The sequence below is a fragment of the Mycteria americana genome (genome assembly GCF_035582795.1).
Source record: "Mycteria americana isolate JAX WOST 10 ecotype Jacksonville Zoo and Gardens chromosome Z unlocalized genomic scaffold, USCA_MyAme_1.0 Scaffold_30, whole genome shotgun sequence".
NCBI classification, from domain to species: domain Eukaryota; kingdom Metazoa; phylum Chordata; class Aves; order Ciconiiformes; family Ciconiidae; genus Mycteria; species Mycteria americana.
In genome coordinates this window covers 926440-953661 of record NW_027445437.1, presented here as the reverse complement: position 1 = coordinate 953661, position 27222 = coordinate 926440, and the positions used below count along the sequence as shown (strand labels likewise).

General features: G+C 46.9%; 1 protein-coding gene across 4 annotated transcripts in view; it reads right to left on the bottom strand.

Annotated features, from left to right (window-relative positions):
• DCC (DCC netrin 1 receptor) overlaps nucleotides 1-27222 on the bottom strand; it is a 620811-nt gene that overhangs the window by 144797 nt on the left and 448792 nt on the right. For all 4 annotated transcript variants that reach the window (XM_075489027.1, XM_075489028.1, XM_075489029.1 and 1 more), the window contains 3 exons: nucleotides 24475-24623; nucleotides 23097-23235; nucleotides 11730-11779 (listed from right to left, as the gene is read on the bottom strand). In XM_075489027.1, coding sequence (XP_075345142.1) covers nucleotides 11730-11779; nucleotides 23097-23235; nucleotides 24475-24623 — 338 coding nt within the window. The remainder of the gene's footprint in view (nucleotides 1-11729; nucleotides 11780-23096; nucleotides 23236-24474; nucleotides 24624-27222) is intronic.

The following is a 27222-nucleotide window of genomic DNA, read 5'->3' as shown; positions in this document are numbered from 1 at the left end:
GTTTTTGATCTCCTCCAGGGATGGTGACTCCACCACCTCTCTGGGCAGCCTGTTCCGACGCTTGAGCACCCTTTCAGTAAAGAATTTGTTCCTAATATCCGATCGAAATTGGATAATCTATGGAGACTTGCCCCTGCTGTCACATCTCAAAGTGTTCAGCACAGCCCATCGGACCTAAAAATCCACAACCCCACAGTGCCCTTAATTTGCTGCCAGGAAGCTGGAGCAGCACTGGATGCCAAAAGCAAGTCCGACCCCCGTCGTGGTTGTGTTCTGGTATGTTTTTTTTTTCCATTTGGCCTTGCCTGTGTTCGGATGCTCGGTCTTATTTGTCTCTTCAGCTGTAATAGGAGCGTTACTCTCTTTTACAACCCTGCTGTTCTTTTTTTTTTCTTTTAATTGCAAGATGTTCCCTAGTCAAAACAATTACAGAAAAGGCATTAGAGCACAGAGGACTAAATAACAAAGAAAACCAAAGAAAGCGATGTGGAATAAAATCTGGCAGTATTGCAAAATTAAAACAGAACGAACCAGAATTAGAGATGAGTGATTTATTTACAGTGAGTAATTTGTCTTCCTGTCTGCTCGCAAACGAGGAAAAGTTTGTTGTTTCCTCCAAATCGGTCAAGAAATCTGAACAAACCACGTTTCTTTGCGATTCCCTTATACGCAATATATAGGCTGATGGAAATTCTTTCTGTAGGTGACCTAGCATGACGTCTGCTTCTTACGGGGCAAGCGTGGAAGCATTTTGATGGTGACAACTTGGATGGCTACATTTAGAGTCTGGTTTCTACCGGATAACGTCGTGGGCGCAGAAACGGCGCGAAAGCAGGGTGCACACCATACGGCCGTACGGGGAAGAGCAAGCCGCTCGCTCGCTCATGGTAAATAATATCGATAACATTTTGCTCCGAGACATAACGAGCGCTTTGAAAGCTCAGTGCAATTCTGGAAGGCGATTAAATCCCTAATTCAAGGCCAAATCGTAACAGGGATCAGAAAGCTAACACCGCCAAAAATATTGTGACGAAGCTTACGTAACTTCCAAATGCAAGAGAACTTTATCAAGCTCCAAATTTTGGAAAGAGAAAGTAGGGCGCTGCCACAGACAGATGGAACCATCCGACAAAATTAAACCTTTTCTCCTAAATCAGCCGGGATTAAAACACAGACCTACCAGCTCCCAGTTCTCAACTAAAAGCATCGCTTCTTTACATTAGGTTTAAATCTTTTTGCTGGGAAGAGAGGCAGCTCTGCTAAGTTCAGTCGCTTTGTCTGATACTAAAAACAATGTTGTGCTTACTGGGACTAACATTATGCTGCTAATTTTCAAGGAACATATTTATAAATGAATAAACTGTTTACCGCAACACAGCAAATTAAGGAGAAATATATTTAGGAACAGATTTGCACTGCTTTGGTTGTTATGATTATAAATTATTTTGTCAGTCTAACCGCCTAATTGCAAAAGGATAAGGATCTCTTAAGGGAGCAAAAGTAAATATTAGAACAACTGAAGGATGTGCAGCATCCAAACGCGTCTCCTGGCAGGGACGGCGGCTTTTGTGCCAACCTGCTTACGGGTTTTGAGGAACTTCCGCCAACACGAAGACCCTCATGAAGCGAAGGGATTTTTGGGGACGACCTGAATCCTTCTACGTCTGCGTGAAGAAGAGAGCGGAGCCGGAGCTGCGAACCGCACGCCCCTGGAAGAGCATGAGACAGACAGACGGCCACGGGACAGACTGAAGGGTGGCCACAGCACCAGAAAAAACTCTTTATTGTCTCAGCAGTTTTCGAAGGTATCGGTTTTTTCCGTTCCTCCTCTCCAGCCCAAGCAGTAATCGGCTGAGTGAACCTGGAGGTTTTTACAACGACAAGAAATGGGAAAGCCCTGCTCGAGGCTGGAGTTTTACTGACCGGGTAAACACTAGATTGGGAAGAAAACCATCCTTCACTTGCTCAAAGTGCAGGTTAAAAATATTTTTTCCGGATAGAAACGCAAAGCAGACAGCTTTCCCAGTTCAACGGGCATTAAACACCCTCTCTCCTTCCACTTTGGACGGAGCCTGTGACGGCCAAGTGCGGGGTCACGCTGCTTCAACGCCCACGGGTGAAAATTACTTTTTGGCAGCACCCTAAACCAAAGAAAAACTTGTAATCTCTCATTAGGACTAGAAGCCTCATAATCAAAAAATACCGCTGTATAGGTCTCAAGGAAAAAAAACCCATCTACTCCGAGCGAAAGCGTTGCTCTGCGTACGTCGCGTGGCGAAGGCCGAGTTTTCAACCAGAGGAGCTGCATTAGCATTAGGTACGACTGCACGGAGCATTGGAAATAGCTGTCTTCCGTCCCTCGCCAAGCTGTGCTAAAGTTTAACAAAAAAACCCCCAAATCGACCCAAAAACAAATGACATTTTTGTGATTCAGGAAAATAACCCTTCTTTTTTTTTTTTTTTTTTTTTTTTTTAATATCCTGGAACTTATTCTTTACTCGTAATCTAGAAGTGAAGTCTATTCTTCGGGGTGTATTTATTTGTTCGTTTTTTTTTAGTATTTAGCGCCCTTCTTGATACCATGACTCTTAAATGTGTCACGGTATCCGGTACGATATTAGAGGATACCACGGTGTCATGGTAGCCTCTAATCCGTAGATGTAAAATTAAAATATAAAAACATGAAATGCAATACAAAGATAACCGTGCGTTTTTAGTAAATATGGACTGTAGCAAACCAGCCTCCTCCCAGGATACAGGAAAAGAGTCAAAAGTCGCACAGGAGGAAGCGTAAAGAATTACCAAGATAAGACAGGGAACCGTGACGGCTGGGAGTCCGGAGGGAAGGACCAGAAGCTGTCAAACTGCTGGTTCAGCATCACCCAGATGCCTCTGGTCGCCCAACACATCACTGCAGCCAGGGACAACCGCCTAGAGGCATGCTAGATAACAATTTTAATAATATTTTCCTCATCTCAAGCTTCTAGGTAGAGCAGCCGCAATCATTTCCCCGGGTCAGTAGGCTGAATATTTTTGCTACTGTTTATATCCCTTTGTGATCAGCGAAGTTTGACTCGGCAGCTTTCCGCGCTGCTCACGTTAGAAGGGATATTGGTACTTTAACGGTGCTTTAACCTGGTAGCTTTGTTTATTTCCAAAGACACGCAGAAATTCTGTTATCCCGAGCATGGAAAACTCTCGCTCTCTACAACGACCTGAAAGGAGGCTGTCAAGAGGTGGGGTCGGTCTCTTCTCCCAGGTAACAAGCCATAGGACGAGAGGAAATGGCCTCCAGTTGCGCCAGGGGAGGTTTAGACTGGATATTGGGAAATTTTACTTCACGGAAAGGGTTGTCCAGCACTGGAAGAGGCTGCCCAGGGCAGTGGTTGAGTCCCCATCCCTGGAGGGATTTAAAGGACGTTTGGCTGAGGTGCTTAGGGACACGGTGTAGTGGTGGGCTTGGTAGCGTTGGTTGGACTCGATGCTCTTAAAGGTCTTTTCCAACCTATACAATTGTGGGATTCTGGGATTCTGTGATTCTGTGAAAAGAAAATCCCAGCATTTAGCCCACCAGCATTTAGCCCAGCATCTCCTTCCTCTTGGCTTTGGGTCGGAGGCACCAGGGGCAGAGCAGCACCCGCTGTCTGCTCCCCTGCCCATTCCTCCTGACCTTGTCTTTCTCCTTCCCTAGTCTTTTTATGGTTTCTCTCAGAGATACCCAGGAACATAGAGCTCTACTAATCAGTGTCATAGCTCATTAATTTGCTTTATTGGTCTCTGGGTAAACCTCTCGTGCTACACTGCTCAGAAGCTACCGAGTCTTTATCATTAAGAAATAACTGCCCAAAGCTCCTACTCTGCATGTTGCCTGGGTGCGTTAAGTGGCTTAATAGTATCTCTAAATTTATCTTAAACGGAAAGGTGGCCAGAACATTCATCACCTCGAACGAGGTTTAATCAAATCCCATAACGTAACGAACCTGTCCAGTTTTGACACCATAACCTTTGAGACTTTATACGCGCTCAGCAGTGAGGTGTCGGAGGTGGACGATACCCTTAAAGCGCAACCACAGAATCATCGTACGATTCAAGATAAACAGCTCTTTGCACCGGCGCGAGGCAAGTGTTTTGAAGCGCGCCACTATAACGCTTTCTCGATAACGACGCGTCTTGCAGCAGGATGAGTTCAGGGGATGTTTTCTAAGAGAATGCCCCACAAAGAGTTTGGGTCTCCGAAACGTGTACAATTAAAAGGGAGCATCAGAAGGTATTGATCTACAAGTTGCAGCACATTTTCTCCTTTTAAAGGTTAAGCTCAATGCTTGTTTCTATCCTTTCCTATAAGTAATAGACTTAAAGGTTAAAGAGCTCTTTCTCTGTGGTCTTCTCCATCAGTAATATATTTAAAGGTTACATACATTGTTTCCGGAGGACACATCTCTAAATGGTGGTGACAGTCATTTTGATTTTACTTTTTGGTTCTTTTAAACTACTTCTTTGATATCAATTCCCTTACGAGGAATCCAATTGCGATTTCCAGTTCACAGCTCATCTTCTCCTACAGCCACAACATTTACGTATAGCCGAGAGCTTCAATCTCCACAGTGCTTTAGAAATATTAGCTAATTCAATAAATTACTATGTTTTTCACACTTTGCAAATACCACGTTAAAATCCAGCTTAACTACCCTGCTGTTCCTCCGCCCTTGCCACGGAATGCCCGACAGAAATATCTCAGGGCAGCCTTGTGCACAGGGTTAGCCCGAGAAAGCACTTAAACTTATTACTGGGCTGTCATTGCTGCTGAGCTCTCCTGGCTTTTTCATACTTATCGACTCGCCATCCCTGCTGGCAGGCATTTTTGGCGAACGGTATTGAAGGTGCAGTTTGTTTAACAATATAACCTACCAGTTCTACTACCTCAATTATTCCCAAAAGAAACTGTACCGCCAGAAAGACTGTTTCATTAGGTGTAAGCGTCTCATCGCTTCGTAATTTTGTTAGCATTTCACGCTTCGAAATTCGGGTCTCAGTCTTTCTGTCTGTAAAATGGGACAACTGCTCCTCCCAGCAGGCTGGACAACTGCCGCGCTTCGGGTCCAGAACGGGTTTCTGCTCCTAGCAAGTCCGTAGCTGTGAAACTCGGCACCCGACACGACTGGAGCTGAAGGATGGATCGGTGCTTTGCGAACCTCGCCCGCGGGGCCGGAGGGGAGGCACGGAGGGGCTCCCCATCAGCCCCCCCCAGTTGGATGGGAGACAGCTCCTCCACCCCAGGCCAGACCATTGCACGCCCTGCTGCTTTCTTAGGCAGTGTTAAACTTCATTGGCAAGAGAAGGGGTAGACTAGTCTTAGAATTGACTAGGGGTAAGAAAAGAGTAGTAGACTAGAACTAGAATAGAATTAGAATTAGAATAGAATTAGAATTAGAATAGAATTAGAATTAGAATAGAATTAGAATAGAATTAGAATAGAATTAGAATAGAAACAGAATAGAAATAGAATAGAATTAGAGTATTTTCAGCTGGAAGGGACCTACAACGACCATCTAGTCCAACTGCCTGACCACTTCAGGGTGACCAAAAGTTAAAGCACGTTATTAAGGGCATTGTCCAAACACCTCTTGAGCACCAACAGGCTTGGGGCATCGACCACCTCTCCAGGAAGCCTGTTCCAGGGTTTGACCACCCTCTGGGTATAGAAATGAGTCCTCACGTCCAGCCTGAGCATTACAAATAATGGTCATTCGGGGGAAAACCAATTCCCACGCCAACCAAACGTTCCGCATGTGATAAAAGACCCTAAACGGGATATATCGTACCTATTTCAAGCAGTCTGCCCAGCCTTAAAAGAAACATTCTCTCTTGATACTGCTTTATCGTAAAGGGCCCAATCCATCCTCATCCTCCAGTGAGCCACTGGCACTACACCGGGATGATGTACAGCTCCGCAACAATTCCTCTGAAGGTTTCGGATGCGTTTATAGCACATTTTAATGTACATTTAGTAGCAGAGCAATTTTAAGCAGCTGAGTTAAATGCAATCTGACAGAATGGTTGATCTCTTTGGCTGTGCTGGAGTGTATCGCTTGCCGTCAGTGCAAAGCAGCCTCCAGACCCAGATGCCAAGCAATGAAAAAAAATATTCTTTTTTTTTTTTTTTTTTTTTGCAGCTGCAACATCTGGCTCCTGCGCGCCTCACGTCTGTCACGGAGCATCCCAAGGCAAGCCTCCTCGCGTCTGCGTCCTTCTCAACAGCAGAAATCAATGCGGGGACCAAAATCAGCGGGGGAGGAGGAGAAACCTAATGCAATTTTACTCTGACAGCTTAAAAAAAGTGAAGGCTTTGTTCCCCAGACCGTCAAAGAGCTGATAATTTGGTGATGACTTCAATTTGGAGACAGCTAAAGGTTTTCCAGCTGAGTGGCAGACCTATGTGTAGGTAACGTCAAACTCCAGGCAAGAGGCTTGTTTCCTTTAGGTCCCACCAGCAGATCCTCTCTGGCCACAGCCTGGCAACTATGGGTTAATGTAAAAGGTCCCATAGGTGAGCGCCTATGAGAGCAGGCAGCCAGATGCCTAACTTCAAGTGCCTAAATCCTTTGGAGAAAATAATTCAGAAAAAAGAGAGAGAAACAACATAAAAAAGCCAATGCAATTTAAAAAAGTATAGCTGGCTCCGAAGTACCTGTCTCCCCGAAGATATTCTGCGGCACTTAGCACCTTAGGCGCTGTTCTTCATTACAAGACGTTTGAACATAATTAAAAACTGAGTTCGCTGACGTGCCGCTGACCGATCTGCCCTTGTCTGGGCCGATCCCAAAGTCAAGCTCAGCCTTAGGCCAGCCAGCCACGATTAAACCTCCGGCCCGCTGGGCTCGGGCTTGATTAGCTGCTCTGCTGCTGGCAGCGAGTCGCTCTGCTCTGTGGCCCCCCACCAAAAAAAAAAAATAAATCACAGCCTCCTGTTTAACTCATTCAACTCTCCAAAAATTTTCGGTCCGATGGCAGAAACACCTCGCAGCCCCGAGCGGGTCAAAGCTGCCGTGAATACGGAGCATTTCCAGAAGGTATCTGTGTCCTTAAGTAGCGTGAAATTAAGTGATTTGTTAGGGGGGGAGGTCCTGATACCCACCAGCCTCCCCCTTCTGAGAGTAAAACATATTCTCCATAGCTGCAGAGACTTTGCTAGGAATAACTGACCACGTGAGGTAAAAAGAAGAGGAGAGTTTTGCTCGGCGAATGTTAAACCATAAAATTATTCACACGGGAAAGAGCTACGGATAATACTCAGCAAAGCGTCGCAAATGTGGAATTCAAGCCTACGATCCAGAGCTATTGCTAGCTTAAGCCACCTTCTCCTTTGTTAAATTCGATACAAACCCCTGTATTTTATTAATGTGAACTAACGATGAAGATTACTCTTCCTGCAGTTTATTTCTAGGTCTTTTTTAAATCTCATAACCAGCACAAACTTTGATTTGCGGTGTGATTCTGCAAACATTATGGGCCATAATGACTGCGAAGGGGGTTTTTTTCTGTATAGATACACACGCACACAAAAGAAATAGAAAAAAACCAGGTTCATTACGTGCCTTTTAACTTTCCCCAGGAGAACGTTAGCGGTTTTGTTCTCAGAGCCCTAAATGTCCCATGAAAAATCTGACCCCAGAAGCAATCCCTATTCATCGAAGTGGAACTACATCCCTGGATTAAATCACTCCTAAGTATGACCAAAGGAATTTTGCTTCTAACGGTTAGTTACATTTATTTCTTCACTTTTCTCTGTATTCGAAAATAGGAAGAAGAAATAAAGTTTACGTGCAGTTTTAATTGGATAAATCTGATAGCTATTTATGCGCTTGCTAATTAGTACCATGCCTCTAAAAAAGTACAGAAATTAAACACGCACCCATATTTAAAGCAAGGAAGTAAAGAAATACATAAATAGTCACAAACAGTTGCCTTCACGCCGGTGCTTGAAAAGGGTGGAAAAAACCAAGCTCAAAGGAAGAATAAAGTCTCCTCAAATACAAGAGAAAAGGAGCAAACTCCCAGCTTCAGAGCTCACAGCCCCCAGCTGGGCTGTCGCAGAAATCATACGCCAGCTCAAAAGAGCTGGGATCCATCGCGTCTCCCCCAAAAGAAGAATATCTTTTGTTGGGGTTGTTGTTCTCACAGCCTCAGCAAAGTGCAGATCTCCTTGTTCTCTTTTAACTGGTTGACGTGTAAAAAAAAAAAAAAACAAAAACCCAAAACGTTATCTTTTAAAATAGCTAACTTGCGAGAATTAGTTTAGCTTAGAATTGCAGGTCTTGTGCTTTTTTTTTGTTTTCTAAAAGCCTGCTATAAACATGTTTCCCCTTTTTGACCTCCTCTGCTGATTAAAAATTGGGAATTGCCAGGTTGTTTCTGCCAGAAGGAGAAGCCGTTGATGGAGATATTTCTTGGACGAAAACCCTCGTCACCGATTAAGCATTGCGCACGTCCCTTTCCTTAAGCAAAGGAAGATATTTTCAAACAAAAGCAACCCGAAAGAAATCTCTTATTTTTTTAATTAGAAACAATCCACGCTCTGAAAAAGCGAGGACAAAACAAGGGCTGTGTTCGGTTTCGGCGGTGAATTTGGCTCACGCGCAGAATTTAACACCAACGCAGCCATTTGTAGACGCGCGCGTCCGTACCCCTCCCATCGCTCCGCTCTGTCGCTAAACTACCCGCCGCACGCGCCTAACTTACACGCGAAGAACATCCAGAACGACCTCGAATTACGCACCAAGTTTTGCAATTCAAAATTTTTCATTAAATTAACTCGTGGTCATTTACTCCCAAGAGGCCGGTTGTGGTTCTTTCTAAAAACCAGCCGGCATCGATCGCCGATCTCGAATTCAAACTCCCCGCAAGCACCCTATGCGTTTTGCCGGCTTCTGATAAGCGAATTGCCCGCTTATTTGTCTCAGCCACTTCTGTGTTGCAATTTAAAGTGAAATCTCTTTTAGGCAGGGAACTGTATTTCTGTCACGGTCCTCGCCATTATCAACTCTGATCTGACCGAGGTCTCCAGTCCCAGAACACCATCAATATTAAGCAATACTCATGATAATAGTAATTCATATCAAGCATCTTCCATTTGCTTGGCCGTCTCCGTTATGTTATTAAATTAATAGAGCTGCCACCGCCAAAGAAAAATAGGATAAAGAGAGAAATCTTATTAAACTAGAGATAAAATTTTAAACAACTCTGGGAACTGCCAAGGCCAGCCTTTGGGCTCTTCTGTGCACCCCTCAAATCCAGTTAGCAAACTACGAGGGTTAGTTACTTGTTTTGATTGAATCAGTTTGGGAATTATAAGCGTTTAATCAAATTAATTCTGACTGCTGCCAAGACAGAAGAAAAGCAAGAACACGGTAAAAAAGGACTGTGGATATACAATATTCGGGGTTATTGCAGCCTTTTGCAAAAGCAGGAGACCGCATATAGCTCTTTACAACGTTAGGAGTTTAGTCGTGCCTCAACCGCAAATGCCACAGGAGTTGTACTGCAAAGGAATGGGCAAAGGTATTTTGGGGTATGGTCCTTGAGGCCCATTCTTCTGCTTGAAAAACCTTTTTATTCCTTAAGATTGCAGGGAGTCTAGTTCCTTTCGGTATCTGTCGTTCCAAATTACCTCGATGTTAATAGTTAAATTCAATTCAAGCTTGATTAAGATTTGCAGGCATACGTGGGTATCTGTATTTTTCCGATGTCCACGTTACCTGTAGGATACAGCCCAAAAGAGTCCCAAATGGTTCCGCGTCTCTTGTTCTCCCTCATAAAGATCCCCATTTCATACATACGCCCTTAAAATACCTTTTTACACAGTATTGACACCTTTTTACCTATTATGTCACACATGGTGCCAACTTGAGCGCTTAGAAAGTGATACTCTGCACGGCGAGCGTCACTTGGAAGGGCTCAGAGCTTCACCTTGGAAGGGCTCAGAGCTTCACCTTGGAAGGGCTCAGAGCTCCCTCTGAGCAGATGATGTGTTTTGGAACGGAGGTAAAAGCAGACTCCAGCTGCCCACAGCCACCCTTGCCTCAATCTACGGGCGACGGAGAAGTCCTCGATGGAGAAGTCCTCGCACGACCCCTGGTGTAGTTCTCCAGCACTCACACTTGGTCACAGAGAGGAAGACTAAGACGTTTCTTTTGCCTATCACGAAACAGCAGCCCTGCACGACGCAGTTGAGCCAAACACTGAGATTAACATATAAATCCATCTTTGGCCAACACAGCACTTATATCTGCAAATTAATACCTCGCCAAGGCTTCCAACACTTAACGCTCCGTGATTAGGAACGAACCGACGACCTCTGACGACGGTGGATAGGGGCGAGATTTACGCACAGCCCATCCTTTCTTATCCCATCCGTGTAAACCATCTCTAAGTATCGATAATGCAATAATGCATCTTAGGGCAGGAGCATCCCCACGCCATCCCCTGCAGCGTTGTACCCTGCAGCTTGTTTTCTATTTTTGCTCTAAGTACTTTAAATGTAAATGATCGCCCGCAAAAGGTCACAAAACGTGATCAGCTGCTCCGTGACATTTTCTCTCGAGAAAAAGCAAGAAAAAGTAAACAGAAAGGGCTGGAAGAAGATGTGCCAAGATATCAGTGCCCTTTGGGCGCTATGCGTAAGAGGAATTTAAAAGGAACGGGAGCTGGGTGTATTTAAAAAAAAAAATAAAAATCAGAATATATGTTTGATGTCATGAAAACGAGCAGTGGAAGAGAAAGATCAAACTGACAGGTACTCGGTGTTCCCAGCAAATCAAGGATTATATAAATGTTCCTTAAACTGCAGTTTCTCCTCGTCAGTGAGCTTGGGACTCCTATTCCTTGGTAGCTGTGCAAAGGGAAATCTCCAAAGATCCAAGGGGACATCCTGACAGGATGCTACGGGTGGGGTTTTTTGTGCTTTTCTTTCCCGCTCTGAAGTGTGAGCTTTTCCATGGCCTATCATTGAAATCAGCTACAGAATAAAAGCTTGGGTAGTTCCACTAAATGGCAGGAATGAATAAAAAAAGAAAAGAAATAACCTAAAAAATGTTCAGAATATATTCAGCAATAGCACTCAATAAGTAGTAAGCATAATTAACACGTATTACGTACGATATTATCATGAAATAATATCAACCCGCTTCGTCGGTGACACCTGAAGACTTTTTTAAGAAGGAAAATACTGGATTTAAGAAAAAGAAACGCACCTTTCAGGAGAAAACAAATACATTTGTTGGAATAAGCAAGATTACAACAGACCTACCTGCACGAGGTGCGTATAACCCGCCAGTAAAATATTTCTTTCCCACACCTCCTTTCCCCCAGGAACAGCTCTGCTGCTCATTATTCCCTGAGATTGTTCCATTTAATCAAAGCGCAGTTAGGTTTATTGCAGATGTTAATCTGCAATCAGGGAACAGCTTCTGCTTGTTCGCCTAACTTTAAGCGATAGAACCGTTGGTGAAGCCTCTCTGGGAAAAATCACTGCTTCTCTCTCATATATTTTGGGCGGAGGGGGGGGGTTCAGTTCTTATTTTAACGTGATCTCCCAGAGGAGCGAAGGGAACCTCCTGCGAGGAGCAGATTGGGTCTTTTTGATTATGAAAAAGCTAGGCGAAGCAGGGCTACCTACGCAAATAATACCCGCGATGGCCGGCCATGAGACGCTGAGCACGTGGCAGACTTACCCTGGAGTTAACCACTTCCAAGGAGACGTTCTGAGGCATGGCGCTGGGCACTGAAAGGGAAGAAAAACAGAAAGAAATGGGAAATACGGCCATTAGCGTCTCAGTCAGAATAGGTTACATCAAATCCTTCTCTCGTTGGAAAGAAAAGAGTGCAGCTTTTCCACCTAGTTTATAATCTGATCACAAAACCGTGCAGCTAATCCAGGTGGCACTTCAGAGGTCCCCCAGGGAGAGAAAAACCAAACGCATCTGTTCATTTCTTCCCATTTTTGATAGACCTATTAGTAAGCCCTTTAAACAGCCAGTCAGCAGGCTCCCTGCAGCGAGACCAACTACTTGAATTCAGTTATTTGTGATAAACTTGGTCAGAAATAAACAAGAACGTGCTGCAATTTCTCTGGCTTTTTTTCTTTTATTAACGTGCATTTCAGAATATATATTATATAGGAAGCAGGGTATTCCTTTCTCAGTGGCACCAGTGCATCTCTTTCTACAAGGATGCCTAAGGGGGAAAAGAGAAAAGACACTTTGTCTTTAGATGTTATTTAAAAAAACGGTGTTTTACATTCAGGTTCTGCTTGTCATACATAATACAATTCATACCTGGTTTTCTACAACTAAACTTTGTTATATCCATTCCGATAAATATACTTTAATCCTTAAATGGGACTAATAGCGGTTCAACACACGGTCTTGCAAAGGTGCCTCGCGAGGCATTAATGAGAGGGTCTGGCACCCGAAGCTTTAAATAAAACAAATGCTTCACGGTCCCCCACGACATCCTTCTCTCTAAATTGGAGAGATATGGATTTGATGGGTGGACTGTTCAGTGGATGAGGAATCGGTTGGACGGTCACATCCAGAGGGTAGCGGTCAACGGCTCAATGTCCAGATGGAGATCGGTGACGAGTGGTGTCCCTCAGGGGTCCGTACTGGGACCAGGGCTGTTCAATATTTTCATGAATGACATTGACAGCGAGATCAAGTGCACCCTCAGCAAGTTTGCAGATGACACCAAGCTGAGCGGTGCAGTTGACACGCCAGAAGGACAGGACGTCATCCAGAGGGACCTGGACAAGCTGGAGAAGTGGGTCTGTGTGAACCTCATGAGGTTCAACAAGGCCAAGTGCAGGGTCCTACACCTGGGTCGGGGCAATCCTCGGTTTCAATACAGGCTGGGGGATGATGTGATGGAGAGCAGCCCTAAGGAAAAGGACTTGGGGGTACTGGTGGATGAAAAGCTGGACGTGAGCCGACAATGTGCGCTCGCGGCCCAGAAAGCCGGCCGTGTCCTGGGCTGCATCCAAAGCAGCGTGGCCAGCAGGTGGAGGGAGGGGATTCTGCCCCTCTACTCCGCTCTGGTGAGACCTCACCTGGAGCACTGCGCCCAGCTCTGGGGTCCTCAGCACAAGAAGGACATGGAGCTGTGGGAGCGGGTCCAGAGGAGGCCACGAAGATGACCCGAGGGCTGGAGCACCTCTGCTGTGAGGACAGGCTGAGAGAGGTGGGGTTGTTCAGCCTGGAGAAGAGAAGGCTACGGGGAGACCTTATAGCAGCCTGCCAGTACTTAAAGGGGGCCTATAGGAAAGACGGGGACAGACTTTTTTGCAAGGCCTGTTGTGACAGGACAAGGAGCAATGGTTTTAAACTAAGGGAGGGCAGATTTAGACTGGATTTAAGAAAGAAATGTTTTACACTGAGGGTGGTGAGGCACTGGAGCAGGTTGCCCAGAGAGGTGGTAGATGCCCCATCCCTGGAAACGTTCAAGGTCAGGTTGGACGGGGCTCTGAGCAACCTGATGTAGTTGGAGATGTCCCTGCTCTTGCAGGGCGGTTGGACGAGATGACCTTCAAAAGTCCCTTCCAACCCAAACCATTCTATGATTCTATGACTCAAGGGGGTTTTTTCCATCTTAAAAGTTCCTTTAATCTCATGCTCTCTCTGGCTATATTCATAGGAAAAACGTGTATGGTGCACTTTGATTTATCCCATCCATCCTGCCGGCTCCCTCCCTGTGAAGGATCGGGCTCGCGGTGCCAAGACACAGCGTGGATACCGGTGAACGCTCAGCATCCGCACGGCTGGATGGGCCATTAGCAACTGTTTACTGACAAATTTCTGCCTCTTTTCCACGGCATCTCTGTATATTTGCTTCCAATACGCTTGTGCAACAACGGTTCAAATTCCTCCAGCTGATGGCAAATATTAATTCAACCGCTGAGCAGCCAAGAGCTTTAAAAATAAGTTCCTAGTTGGTGATGCATCAAGTGCCTGACGTGAACCTCGAGCTTCATTTTCCTTTCAAAGAATGCCTGCCTGCTAACCTGGGCTACCGAAGAGTTGAAAAGCAGAGATGTACTTTATGCTTACAGGAAGGTGGCCCTGAATCTGGCAAGAAAGAGCTGAAAAAGGATCATGGTGAATACCCAACGTAAGAACAGTTTGCAATGCGGTGTATTCAGGAAAAAGAGAAAATGATTTTTCAGCCTACAAGTATGAATATATCAAGTCAAAGCAAAGTTGTTTAAACCATTTTTGTATGATATTAAGGAGAACACTAGGGCAAAATCATTCTCATTGCAGTTGTCCACACAGTTGAATTGGTTCAGCAAAGATCTACAAGCATGACCTGAGACCTGAAAGATGATAGAGAGCAAATAAATCAATTTTATTTAAACAAATGTAGTGTTAAGAAGCGCTTGGATTATTATCTGTTGTTATCTGAAGGAGGAAGGACTTCTGGCTGCAGAGAATAATTTAATAGGCGAAGAGCTACGAGCTGGAATCCATCTACACTAGAAACCAGCCGTACTTTTCTTAACTTCTTCAGTCTTCACTGAAAATTGCTGTCTAGGAGTGCGGGACATACATCACCAAGCAAAACGTATACCTAAGTATTTCTGCAAATCACTTATTCTGGCCAAAACTTTCACCAGAATGAACTGGTGACATTCTATGTACTCTCTAGAGGTGGACATAAGAGGGGCTGTTGTCTGTATTGCCTCTAGGTATTGTCTCGATGTATTGCCTCTAGGTATTGCCTCTATAGATAGTCTATATGGTCCCTACAAGTTGCCAGCTGTGGCAGATGGAGACGATCAGCGCAGAGCGGCTCAACATCAGCGCTCTGGAAGAGGCAGGCTGCCTCTATAGCGAGGAATTGTCCTGGTTTCAGCTGAGATAGAGATAATTTTCTTTATAGTGGCTGGTACGGGGCTATGTTTTGGATTTGTGCTGAAAACAGCGTTGATCACACAGAGATGTTTGAGTTGTTGCTGCGCTGGTCAAGGACTTTTCAGCTCCCCCTGCTCTGCCAGGGGCAGAAGAAGCTGGGAGGGGGCACAGCCGGGACAGTTGATCCAAACTGCCCAAAGGGCTATTCCAGACCATATGGCCTCATGCCCAGTATAGAAAGCTGGGGAAGAAGAAGGAAGGGGGGGACGTTCGGAGCGATGGCGTTTGTCTTCCCAAGTCACCGTTACGCGTGCTGGAGCCCTGCTTTCCTGGAGATGGCTGAACCCCTGCCTGCCCGTGGGAAGGAGTGAAGGAATTCCTTGCTTTGCTTTGCTTGTGTGCGCGGCTTTTGCTTTCCCTATTAAACTGTCTTTATCTCAACCCACCAGTTTTCTCACTTTTACCCTTCCGATTCTCTCCCCCATCCCAGCGTGGGGGAGTGAGCGAGCGGCTGGGTGGGCTCAGTTGCCGGCTGGGGTTAAACCGCAACAGGAATCATCTCTGACCTTAACATCTACGAATCTCTAAATAACGCAATAGGCACCGATACGATGAGAAACACCCTTGCGCAGTCACTAACTGAAAAGATCGCGGGACGTCGTAGAAATGACACCTCCCCCAGATTATTTGAAGCGGCGCTGGTCAGACAGCTCTTCCGCCGGACTCCGTCTAGTCCCGTCTACGGTCAATAAAACAAATCCCCAAAGGGCAGCACTTTGTAGCAGCCTCAGTGCATGCTGCTATTTAAGGATTTAAGTCAGTCAGAGTCAAGTCGTTTGTCAGCGCTCATAAGAAAATAGTATTTTAAATACAGGCGACAAAAGAGCAAAAGTAACAATAGCTAAACAGGAGGGTCCCGCTGGCAGCAAAGCCCCACATTAATATCGTCGTCCTTCATGAAGGCTCTGTGGATCATAAAAAGGGGAAAAAAAAAAAAAAAAAAGAAAAAACTGCATTTGTGTCCAAAGAATCTGAAAACTCAGGTTGTTTGGAGGCAGAGGTACAGCAAAGTGAGTGACGAGGAACACAGAAACCCTTCCGCAGCTTGGGGATCCCAAGTCACAGAGATTCGCTGTTGGAAAAGATCCAGGGTAAGCCATAGCCTGCGTCAGCTGGGAGTTCCTGGCAACGGCAGCTGAGCCTCCGGACTCTTTCGCTAGTCCTGCCACAGTTGGATTTGAAGGTACGTGCTCAAGGAACAGAGCAAACTAACTCGACGCCGTGCATTTTAACCACCCCGACCTGCCCCTCCATCAGAGCGGGCGGTCGAGGCGGGGGGACGCGAGCATCCTCGGCTGCGGGCCCCGAGCCCCGCTCTCAGCTCTGCCCCGACCCGCCGGGGCTCCGCACACTCAGCGTTTCCCTGTGCCGTCTCTTTTTCTCTCTCCAAATGAGCAGCTTTTAGAAACTCGGCGGTTTCTCTAGCGCAGGGACTAACCTTTATTATTTCCATACTGCCCGCGACAACGCAAAGTTGATCTAAGGCATTGCTGCCGCAACAGCACCGGCAGCAGCAAACAGTACATGAAATATTTCATCGCCCTTAATACAGAGGAAATGTCGCTGCTCACGCTCCCCTCGTTTTGAAAAAATATCAGAGAGAAAACCGTCGCTGGCGTGTACTTGGTATTGCAAGGAAAAAGAAAACGGAGGTATTTTTGGACATTTCGGAATTAGCCGGATCTGGCGAACGCCGCTATCTCCCAGAAAAGCCTGTTCTCGCTGGAGAAGATTTGCTCTTGTTGGTGAGCGAGTCAGAAGGGCTCAGAGCCCCGGTTTCTCCAATGTGATTCCTCCCTTCTCTCCCCTCCCTCGTGGGCAGCGAAGGCTCATCGTGATGGTCAGCCATTGCCACCTTAAACCTTTCCCTCTCAGTACCGACCTTCAGGTTTTATTGCTACTACGTATTATTCCCCTACCGGACAAACTTCTCTTCGTTTTCCTTTTCTTTTTTTATTTCTCTTTGGTCAACGCTTGGCATACTTCCCAATTTTGTTGCATACGTGAACGTAATCGATGCGCTCCTCGTCTTTCCTTCCTGATCTTCAATCAAAACGAGAAATAAATCCAGGCCCGACCCCACCGTCGAACTCAATCACTTCCACAGCAACACTGGCTGTCTTCATTCCTCGCTCGCTGTTCGGGCGCGGAGACCTTTTGCTTTACCAAACCAGAGACCCCGAGTTAATATCTCGGGGCGCGTAGCAATGGGCGAGCTCCCCTGGCAAGCCCAGCGAGATTACAATTACTTCCTCCAGCTTTATATCTTGATCAAATAAAGAAATTGGATGCACCTGGTAAAATTGGCGGGGTTTTGTTTATTATTCACGGCTTAATTACACCATGAGAAATGAGAGCAGAACTCGTTTTACCCAGCGTTCGCTATGCCATAAGCAATGAACGGAGACAGACGCATCCAGGGGTAACTCGGCCCCTTCTGTCTCGTCACGGGGTGACTCGGCGGTGGAAGAAGCCTTGAAGATACCACGGGAGCCTTGCTGCCTGCCTTGGACCGGGTGTCTAAAGGTAGGTGAGATAAGCCTCGCTGCTGGTTTGGCTTTCTAAAAAAAGAAACTTTGGGTTTCTTTTTTTAATTGCGGGAGTTTCCAGATCCTTTTATTTTGTAAAGTGATGAGGAAAGCTTGTATTGCTCTGAAGACACGGCTTTACGTAAACATTTAATCGCACCCTGCCGCTTTCTGTATATGGGAATATCTTCTTTATTATTTTTCTTTGCCCTCAGGTTTTGAACTGTTTGTGTTCCCATTTCTGTTTGACTTCAATTACCCTTGCGAACCTATCGCCTTCTAGAACAGATGCAGGTACTAAACCAGCTTTTCCTGCCCAGAAAACTCCTTGGCCCTTAGTAGCTAAAATTTGATTTAGAGCAGGAACGTTTCAAACGCTGTTACGTAGCTAATAAATCACATGCGCTGTTTCGTGCTTATCTCCTGCTCGGTACAGCAAACCAGCGTTGTCCTCTGGGGTTGTTCTTACAAACCCGTCGCACAGCATCCCCGTAGATCAGCACCTTGCCAAAAAGACATAGCTTTAATGGGGACGCCTTGATGGGACGCCTTGATGGGACGTCTTGATGGGACGTCTTGATGGGAAGAAGGTTCATACGTCAAGGTACTCAGGTTTGTTGTTGGGTTTTTTTTCTCTTTTCTATCTGGTGAAATTAAAAAAAATACATCTTTTCAGCCTCGCCCCTCAGATGAATCCACGTCCTTTGTGGTTTTGCCGGGTGTTTGTTGTTCCTTAGTTGTAGAGCAGAAGGGTCCAGAAGGAATGAGAGGGCTGAGCAAGCCCCCGAGTACTTCCCTGCAGCACCGAAAGCACCCGGGTCCCCAGGCTGCTCTTTTGGGAGAGGCACTAAGCCGGGACAGCGAGCCGGGAGGCAAGAGGACCAGATCCAGGTCCCCGATCCAATAAAGACAGAAACGCGTAGGCCAGGTAAGCGAGCCTTGCTGGTGCTGGCACGAGCTCCAGCCACCAACCTTCCCAAGGACGTTTCGTTACAGCCTGCACCTTTCCCCGACGGGTTTCAGGGCTGACACACCAAAAAATATTTTGCATCAGGAAGCTCGTGCGTAATTCTTGCAGGGGAAGAGGAGGAGGAGGAGGAGGGAAACGGCCCAGTGCTTCTTCCAAACAGATAAAGATGGATTGGGGAATTTGGGAGGAATTCGCTATACCAAGAGGTTGGGCTACTCGGTCCCCAGCTGGGTCGCGGCCACGACACCGTTCACCTCCGGTAAATCCACGCGCGTGGCTCCGAGCGACGGGGCTTCGCTCACGCTCACATAAACGCCAATGTGTTCCTCCTCGCCCTGCTCTCGGCTCCCGTGCAAACACAGGGCCGGCGACCGACATCTGAAAAACTTCATAGGCTGTCTCCTGTGTCTATCTGAACTTCAATCTTCAATTTTTACTTAAAAAAAAAAAAAAAAAAAAGCATTCATATTATAATTATGGATATAAATTATATTTAAATCAAGTACTCAGGAAGCATGAAATAAGACTGTCTGCCAATTGCTGGGATTAAATGCATTTTGATAAATTCATGAGCATGATAGCTCAAAGCATTTCTGAAATGGCACGCAGCTTGGCCAAATACTATCTGAGCTGTATTTTAAACTGAAAATTAAGCATTAAAGATACAGGATGTTCCTTGATCTGGTGAATGCTGTCTGGGGTCTGTTAGCTCCTGCAGCTGGAGGTGCCACACTAAATCCCTTTGATTGGGGTGCATTTCTCAGACTATAGATAGATTTACATCCCAGGGCTTCACGGAAAATTTCTGCCTACAGACCTGCAGGAACTAATCGTACAGGCTTTCTTTTTGGTTTTGTTTTTTTTTTTTTTGTTTGTTTGTGCAACTACATACCGTATCGTATGCTATACAGCAAAGGATTGGCCTGGAAAAAATAACCGGCTCAAGCACGCCCACTCTCAAGAGGAAGGCAGACTTAAAAACGGTCCCGTCTTTTCTACAAGAGGAAAGGAAAGGCAGACCAATCTTCAGGACTTTTCTCCCGTTTTTGACATTTACTTCTGTTTCAAACCAGCTTTCAGAAAAGCAGCGTGGGAGTTGCTGCCCTTCGAGAGCATGCCGGCTCCTTGCTCGGGGGCTGCCCTCCGGCTTGGGCTACCAACGCGAAAATAAACCGCCAGAGACCCCACGGACCGCGACGCGAAGACGACGTGAAGCAAAGAGCGAGGGGAACCGGTCGTGACAAGCAAGGTGCTCCTCGTTATGGGTTCGTCCGGCGGCAAAAGCACCGGGGAAGGAGCCGGGAAAGGTGGCCAGCTCCTGCCCCTCCGATTGATGAAGCTGCCAAATCTCAATTTAAGCTGGAGGATGGGTCGCAATCCAAAAAACATCGCGGGGCAGCCTGGGGAGCTGCTCTCCTCCATGGGGAGGGTGGCGGCAGGGGACGCAGGAACAAAACCTGCCCAAAGCCCAGATGTCTACATGGGCAACTACAGGTTTCTCCTTCCTTTATCTCTCACCTATAAACCAGGACGGATTAAATGTCTTTGTCTCTCCTCTACGTAGGCTGTTAGCTCGCCCGTGCAGAGCTATTTCTTGCTGTTTTACTGTGCAACCTTCTAGCAGAAAGGACCTTAACCCTGGGAAAGGTCTCTGCGTGGTACCATAAAAGGAGAAACTGCAGAAAAGTTTCGGTGTTGCAGACTTGCTCCCTCCATTCCCTCCTTTCCTTCTAGCTAGGACCGATGCCACCGTCACCCAGGCTCGGCCAAAGCCAGGCTCGCGCCGCGGCCCTGTGGCTGCTCCTCTTCGTGCAAGATGCCAAAGCGGTTTCAGGCCAACCAAATACAATAAAGAGGATGAAACGATATCCTAAAGGGATTTTCTCTTCCTTTACGCCTGCTCCAAAAAAGCAGAGGAAGGCCGGGAAGGCTGCAGCCAACTGACTTCTTTGCAGAACAGCTTTTTGCTTAAATAAAAAGAAAACCCATCTTTTTCCAGATTCCCGAAACGAGGGCACCTACGCACGCTCCTGTTTTCTGGAATAGTCTCATGCAAACCTTCTCGTTAGCAATGATTTTTGTTCGCAGACAGGTGAAGCGTCTGAAACACTGGTGGAGGCTAATTTTCAGACTCATGAATAACAATCTTTCCCTTTCTCACTTACGGTGACATTTAAAACCAAAGTGGAGTACAGGGCCGCAGTTCTACACTTCACAGTGTGAATTAAATCTACATACATTATGCAAAATATTCATTTTCACTTGTTTTCCTTTTGTTTTTATAATTATAAGTGTGAAGTAATTTATTCTGCCAAGATCCAGCCTGTATTACAATGGAAAACTAAATTTGCTGGGTAGACATAAGCAGCACTTGAAAAAATATTGCGGAGGTATCAAAAGTAAAATCACAGCGCCAACCGAGCCGGGATGAATCCCACCGAAGATAGGGCCCGGAATAAAGCAGATTAAAACAGCGCGGGGGGTCACCAGCTCCCTCGCTGGGGGTTCCCCACACCCCCGGCGCTCTTCGAGGGGTCTGTTTTAGAGACTCCCAACAGCTCTCCTCCAGCGGCCTTCATCGAGACGCCTATTTATTTCTGAATTAAGCTTAGGGCAGACTGGGTCAGCCTTTCTAAGATGAAAGCGCTGCTCCTCCTGACCCCTCGGCTGAAGCCCCCTCTTTTCAGACCATGCTTTCCCCACCGCTGCTCCTCCAGAGGTCAAGGAGACCTGGGGGGACCCGCAGAGCACAAGGTAATTGGGGGTGGCAGCAACTCCAGCGGCAGCGGGAGGATGCCAGCCGGGAGCATCGCTTCCAGAGGAGATGTCACCAACCCACGCGTGACCCAGGGCCACCTGCAGAAGGGCTCTATGCTGTAGATACGCCAACCAAATACAAGAGCTTCTCCAGTGCGTCATACCCCCCCTCTGCTGATTTCCTCCCGCACCTACGCAGCTTCTACTGATGCTGTCCAGAAATTGGTATTTTTAGGTGATCAGGTGTAGCATTCAGAAGCAACGGGCTTACCAGACAGACAGAAAATTGCCGTTCTTAACCTCATACAAATTTTCAGCTCTTTTGGGTGGAATAACAAGGGAGAGTTGGCAACTTTGTAATAAAATTTGGGGAGGTTTACACTGGATATTGGGAAATTTTCCTTCACGGAAAGGGTTGTCCAGCACTGGAAGAGGCTGCCCAGGGCAGTGGTGGAGTCCCCGTCCCTGGAGGTATTTAAAGGACGTTTGGCTGAGGTGCTTAGGGACATGGTGTAGTGGTGGCCTTGGCGGTGTTAGGTTTGCGGTTGGACTCGATGCTCTTAAAGGTCTTTTCCAACCTATACCATTCGGGGATTCTGTGAAAATCATCTAAATACTTGTAAATATGAAGGGATAAATCACAGTCACCCTGGTTCTCCATTCAATTTTTTTTTTTTTTTTTTGTCTAGCATCAACCTACAGCACGGAGAGGAACAAGAGGGAAATTTTTCTGCGACCGAGGTGCATGGCAGGTCCTGTTTCCAAATGTGCTCATTAGCACAGGTTACCTGCTACGCTTCCGAGGGGAGAAAGGCCCAGCAAGTTGAACATACCTAGTTGAAGCCCACGGCAACATATTTCTTGCCTACTCCCTGATTTTATACTCTCATGTAAAAGTAAACGGTTTTTTCCCATGAAAAGGACCTTGAATTAGTGATCCAAACCCAGGGCCACCCAAACTCCTGCGCCTTGCTTTATTAGCATGAATGAAAAAGAAGTTTTCGGCATTTTTATCAGAAGGAAAAGTACCCGTTTATAAATTTCACTTTAAAAGCTTCGTTAACGCCTCTTTCGTCATTTTTAAATAAAATGTTGCTATAGAAAAAAAACCCAAAACCCTCTTGCTGTGGGGCTCGGTCGGGAGCTGGCACAGCCCCGAAGCCTCTGGAGCCTGCCTCTGGTCTGGCTTCTGCTTTCTGAACTCTCACCAACCCGGCTGAAAGAATTTTTCCTTCATTTTTATTGTTTTTACGCTTTCGTAGCCCAAATGACTCCAATGAAGTTATTCCTGTTTTAGCCAGGTGTGGGGATCAGGCTCAGTGACTTCCAGCGGAGTCAGGCGTGGAGGAGTTTTGTGATATCGGACACAACTAAGTGCTTCCGAATGCAAAATAAAATTCAATTTATCGCCCGGAGCTCGCGAGCCGCAGGAGCACGGCGTGAGCTCGGGGAGGGGTGACGGTGCAGCCGCTGCGACGAGCAGAGATTGAAGCCCTGGCACATTTGCTATCCCTGTCTTGAAAGCACAAGGAAAACCCAGGCAGTTGGCTCTTCAAATGCAGCGGTACTAAAAATAGCGTCTATGGAAAAGCCGAAAGGATATACCTGTACCTCAGTTAAAGAGAAAATAAGGAGAGAAGTACACTACCCTCATCACTAGACACAGGAATAACGAACCGAACCGATTATCCTCGGAGACGAACGCTAGCTCAGAGGGTACCACCGCAGGCAGGTACTCTGATTCCTGTCCCGCGCGTTCAATAACCTCCTCGCTTCATCGCTGCCTCTTCCGAAATACGGTGGCAGGAGAAAAAGCCTGACGATTGCAACCGAGAGACGCAACCTGCCCACCCCGGGGACCCCTCCGTCCCCACTCACCATCCGAAAGCGTGGTGAGCGTCACATCCTCGGTGGAGACGCCGGGGCCGTAGCGGTTGTAGGCGAGGAAGCGCAGGGTGTACTCGGTGAACTTCTTCAGCCCCTCCAGCCGGTAGGAGAGCCCGTCCACCTCCACGTTCTAGCACACAGAGACGATAAACCAAGGGGAAAACGTGACAGCCAGCGCCACGGCCGTGCCGAGGGCTGAGCGGATTAGAGGCCAGCTTTTCACTCTTTGAGAAGCAGAGCTAAATCCTTATTTCGGTTGATAGAAAAGGCAATTTGTAACCGAGCGCCTTGTTACAGCTCGGTTCTCGACACTCGTCCGCAGCCCTGCCCACGGCTTCGGGACGGAGGGGATTTCAGCACCTCAGAGTTGTGTTTAGTTACTTAGGGCGCAGGAGAAAAGGGGGTTTTTCTTTGGTTAAGCCACTTGCTGCCATTCCCACAGGTATGCGAGAGGGAAAGAAGAAAATAAAGGCAAAGAGTCAAAGGGGAATTTTGGAGAAAAGACCGAATAAAATAAAGCAAGCGCAGAAAAAACGGGGACGGTATAAAAGTTCCCGTAGGATTACTGAAGCACCTGCCACGAGACTGCTGACGCCTGTGATTATCATGTGCTATCAGGCCAGAAAAAAAGACGTCTCCGCTTTCTTCCCTGCCCCATTCTTCGCTAAAAACCTATTCAGGCCATACCTCAGAGCTCATCTCCGCTGCTGCTGCTGCACTCCTATCAAATATTGGTTATTAAATGGCCAGCGGGAAGTATCTGAGCAGTTTGCAGTCTGCAGAAAGCAAGCTCGCTTGTTTGCCACTCGAAAGCACGTGCTCGGGGCAGAGTTAGGAGCGCAATTAAGTGCACAGCATCAACGCCCATTTTTACCACGAGCGTCTGTCCGTCTGGAGAGAAAATGCATCATTTCGAGCCTGGCTGCGGATTATTTTACCCTCCGACTTGAAAGGAGTTACGAGAAGCAACTAAAAATAGATAGTCTCCAAAGATCACGTGCACAAACTGCCGTTCACGTGTTGATGGTTTTGCACAATGTCAAAATTTAATTTTGCACCAATTAAAGACCCCTGCAGGGCCTTTCAATGCTCTTTAGCGTTATTCTGAAATTCCAGTGTAAAGCTGAAGAATGCTTCTTATAGAACAGGCTGCCTCTTCTACCTCCTCAACCCATTTTGATACCGGTGACCATTTATTTCGCTTGATTTGCTCTTTTATCACCGGGCTGCGCAACGTTTACCTAACCTGGAGGATTAAGCTGTAAAACCTCTCCCGTTGAGCCTTTCCAGTGCTCTAAAGACCCGCAGGTGCCTACACCAAATATCTCCTTTTCACAGGGAGCGCAGAGCCGCTCCGCTCACCGCTCACCTGCTCTCTTCCAGTCGCCGTCTCCGTACAGAAGAGCCTGTAGCCTTGAACGGGGCCGTTTGCGTAGGCAGGAGGATCCCAGGAGACGAGAATGGAGGTAGGTGAGGTAGACACAGCCCGTAGGTTTTCCACTGGCCCGGGAACTTGCACTGCAAGGAAAGGAAAGGACAGCGTGAAAGCCCCGTTCCCGCATCACCCACCACCGCACCCCGGCCCCCGACACGCGGCACGACCCAGCTCCGAGAGATGCCTATAACAGCACTGTCCACCTCAGAAACTCCAGACTAAATACAAAAGAGATGATAAACCCATGGAAAATACACTGCGGAAAGCCTGTTGCAGGTTTAGCACCATGAATACGTGACATAACTGAAAAGGGTTGTTCCATCTAGGCTACGTCTCCGTAGCCTGTGGCTCAGAGGATGGACTTCATCTGAAAATTGAATTTCTGGGGAAATAATGAGCACAAATATCTAACGCACGCGATAGATGCATTTACTTTGCGGTAGTAGGAAATCGGAGACACGTAAATCTGATCATCCAAGGCCAGGTCTAGCTAAGGACCGCCATCAGAGGAACCAGGAGAAAAACCCGCAGGCGAACACCAACACGCAACCCGACACAACCAAAGTCATCTCATAAACACATTAACTGCGAGCTTAAAGTTGCTTTCACGTGAGGCACCGCTTAGTTGCGCGTGCTTCTGTCCCAGCTCTGTACGTACCTGCTTGATGCTATTAAATTATAAATCGATTTGGTGCACCGCAGCAGGCTTTGGTTTCTTTTAGCAAGCAATTAGCCTTCAAAATCCCTCTCCTAGCTTCTCCTCACGCCATTTGCACCTACTGTGTACGTGTACCTCTTTATGCTCTCTGTTTAAACTCCTTTACACGTTACTCGCTCTTATTTTAGCTGCCTGAGGGACCACAGATGATGGCTGAGGTGAAGCTTTAAGGACGCTCCTTGGCACGCTCTAACGAACGAGGGAGCCCACGAAGGCTGGGCTCCAGGCTGGTGTCCCCCCCGTTTCGCAGCGGCGTGAGACTGCTCCTGCAAAGTCACAGGAAGCTGGTAGCACGGAGCAAGGCGATGGATTTCGCCAGAAGACATCATACAGCTCTTTACGTAAAGCCCTGCTTTGAGCAGGGGCTGGACGGGAGACGTCTCGTCACCTGCAAACCCTAATTTACCCTTAAAAGTTAAGCCTCAGTAGTATAAGCTCCAATATGAATACGTAGTCCCAGTTCTTAGCTCTTAAATAATATTCCTGCGCTCGCACGGTGCCCAGCGCTTACAGAAATGACAGGGCTGTAAACAAGCTCATCTTATAAACCAAATGACGACGATAAAAGCGTTAAAACATCCCATCCTGCACACTATTAGCTGCTTTGGTTCGTTCTGAAAATACACGGGTTTGCAATAGGTTTAGCCTTAAGTAGAGATCATTTGACATGCAAAATGTAGATTGCCTTGACACCAGATCACGCTGGTGGGTGAAGAAGCACACAACTCCTCTTCAAATGAGAACACAAAATAATCCCTTATAATTGTTAGGGAAACCGTACTAGGGTCACCTTTTGTTATACAGACTATCTTAAAATGCTCCAATTTCACTCTGAATGCCAATTGTCAAATATCAACCGCATCGCGCTTTTGGCTGTCAGCTTAAATGGCTTAATAAAACAAAAGAGCTAAAAAAAGCTAATAAACTCCTGTAACTACCAGCAGGACCGGAAAATCACTCCCTGCACGTCTCTGCGGGCCCTAAGCCCAGCGACAAGCGACGTTTGGAGACGAGGCTATTGTCGCGGATGGACTGAGAGTCTACTTCACTCGTAAGAGAGAAGTAAAGATATACTTTATTGATACAGAATAGGGAGTTAACAAAGTTCAACGCGACAGTGGTTTAACAAGATTCGATGGCGAGGCGCACTCGATTATTTACTGCGTAGAGGACAGGGTCAGACAAAGCTGTCAGGGAGAGCCTCCCGTTGAGTCGGGAGGTTCGGAAAAGGATGCCCTTGCTTTCTAAACGCCTTCTCAGAGAGGACTCGAGGTGCGGCTGGATCCAGTCCTAGTCCCAGACTTGGCCAACGGTTCATGTCTAAAGGATTATATGCACGCAATCAATCCTTCATATCGCTTAGCTAAGGTTTCAAAGTTTAGCACGCCGTTAGTCACTTCCCGAGGATCTGTTGTGACAAGGAATCTCTCCGCCTCGAGGAGTAACCTTGAGAGGCGTCCCTGCTCCAGGGGAGATCCTGGCGTGCAGCCCGCTGCCCTGCAGGAGAGCTCAACGGGCTCTTGGGCCGCTCACTATTTATGGGGGTAAGAGGATTGACCCATAGTCATATTTGCACGCCGAGCGCAGGTTTTAGTTTCTCCGGTGGGCTCACTGCGCAATAGCCCTTGGCTGTCGTGCTGTTATCTGTCTCCTGAGTCCACTTGGAGCCGATGCAGCCATCCTGACCAGATGCATCCTGACCACCACTGGTGGTTATCACCTGGGCAGGGTTGCAGGAGACAGAGGTCGGTGGCGGAGGAAGCACGCCGTCACAGCTATCTACAGCTTATCCGCGCCTTCATCTCAAACTCAAGCAAAATAATCGGAAGAAAAAAAAAAAAACCCAAATTCTAGTTGTGGCAAAAATGTAAAGGTCAAGCAGAAGGTTATTTCTGAAAACCTTCCACGCCAAACGGCACCTTTTTCCTTTGAACAGGGAGCGTGCTGCGGCATAAACCAAACTC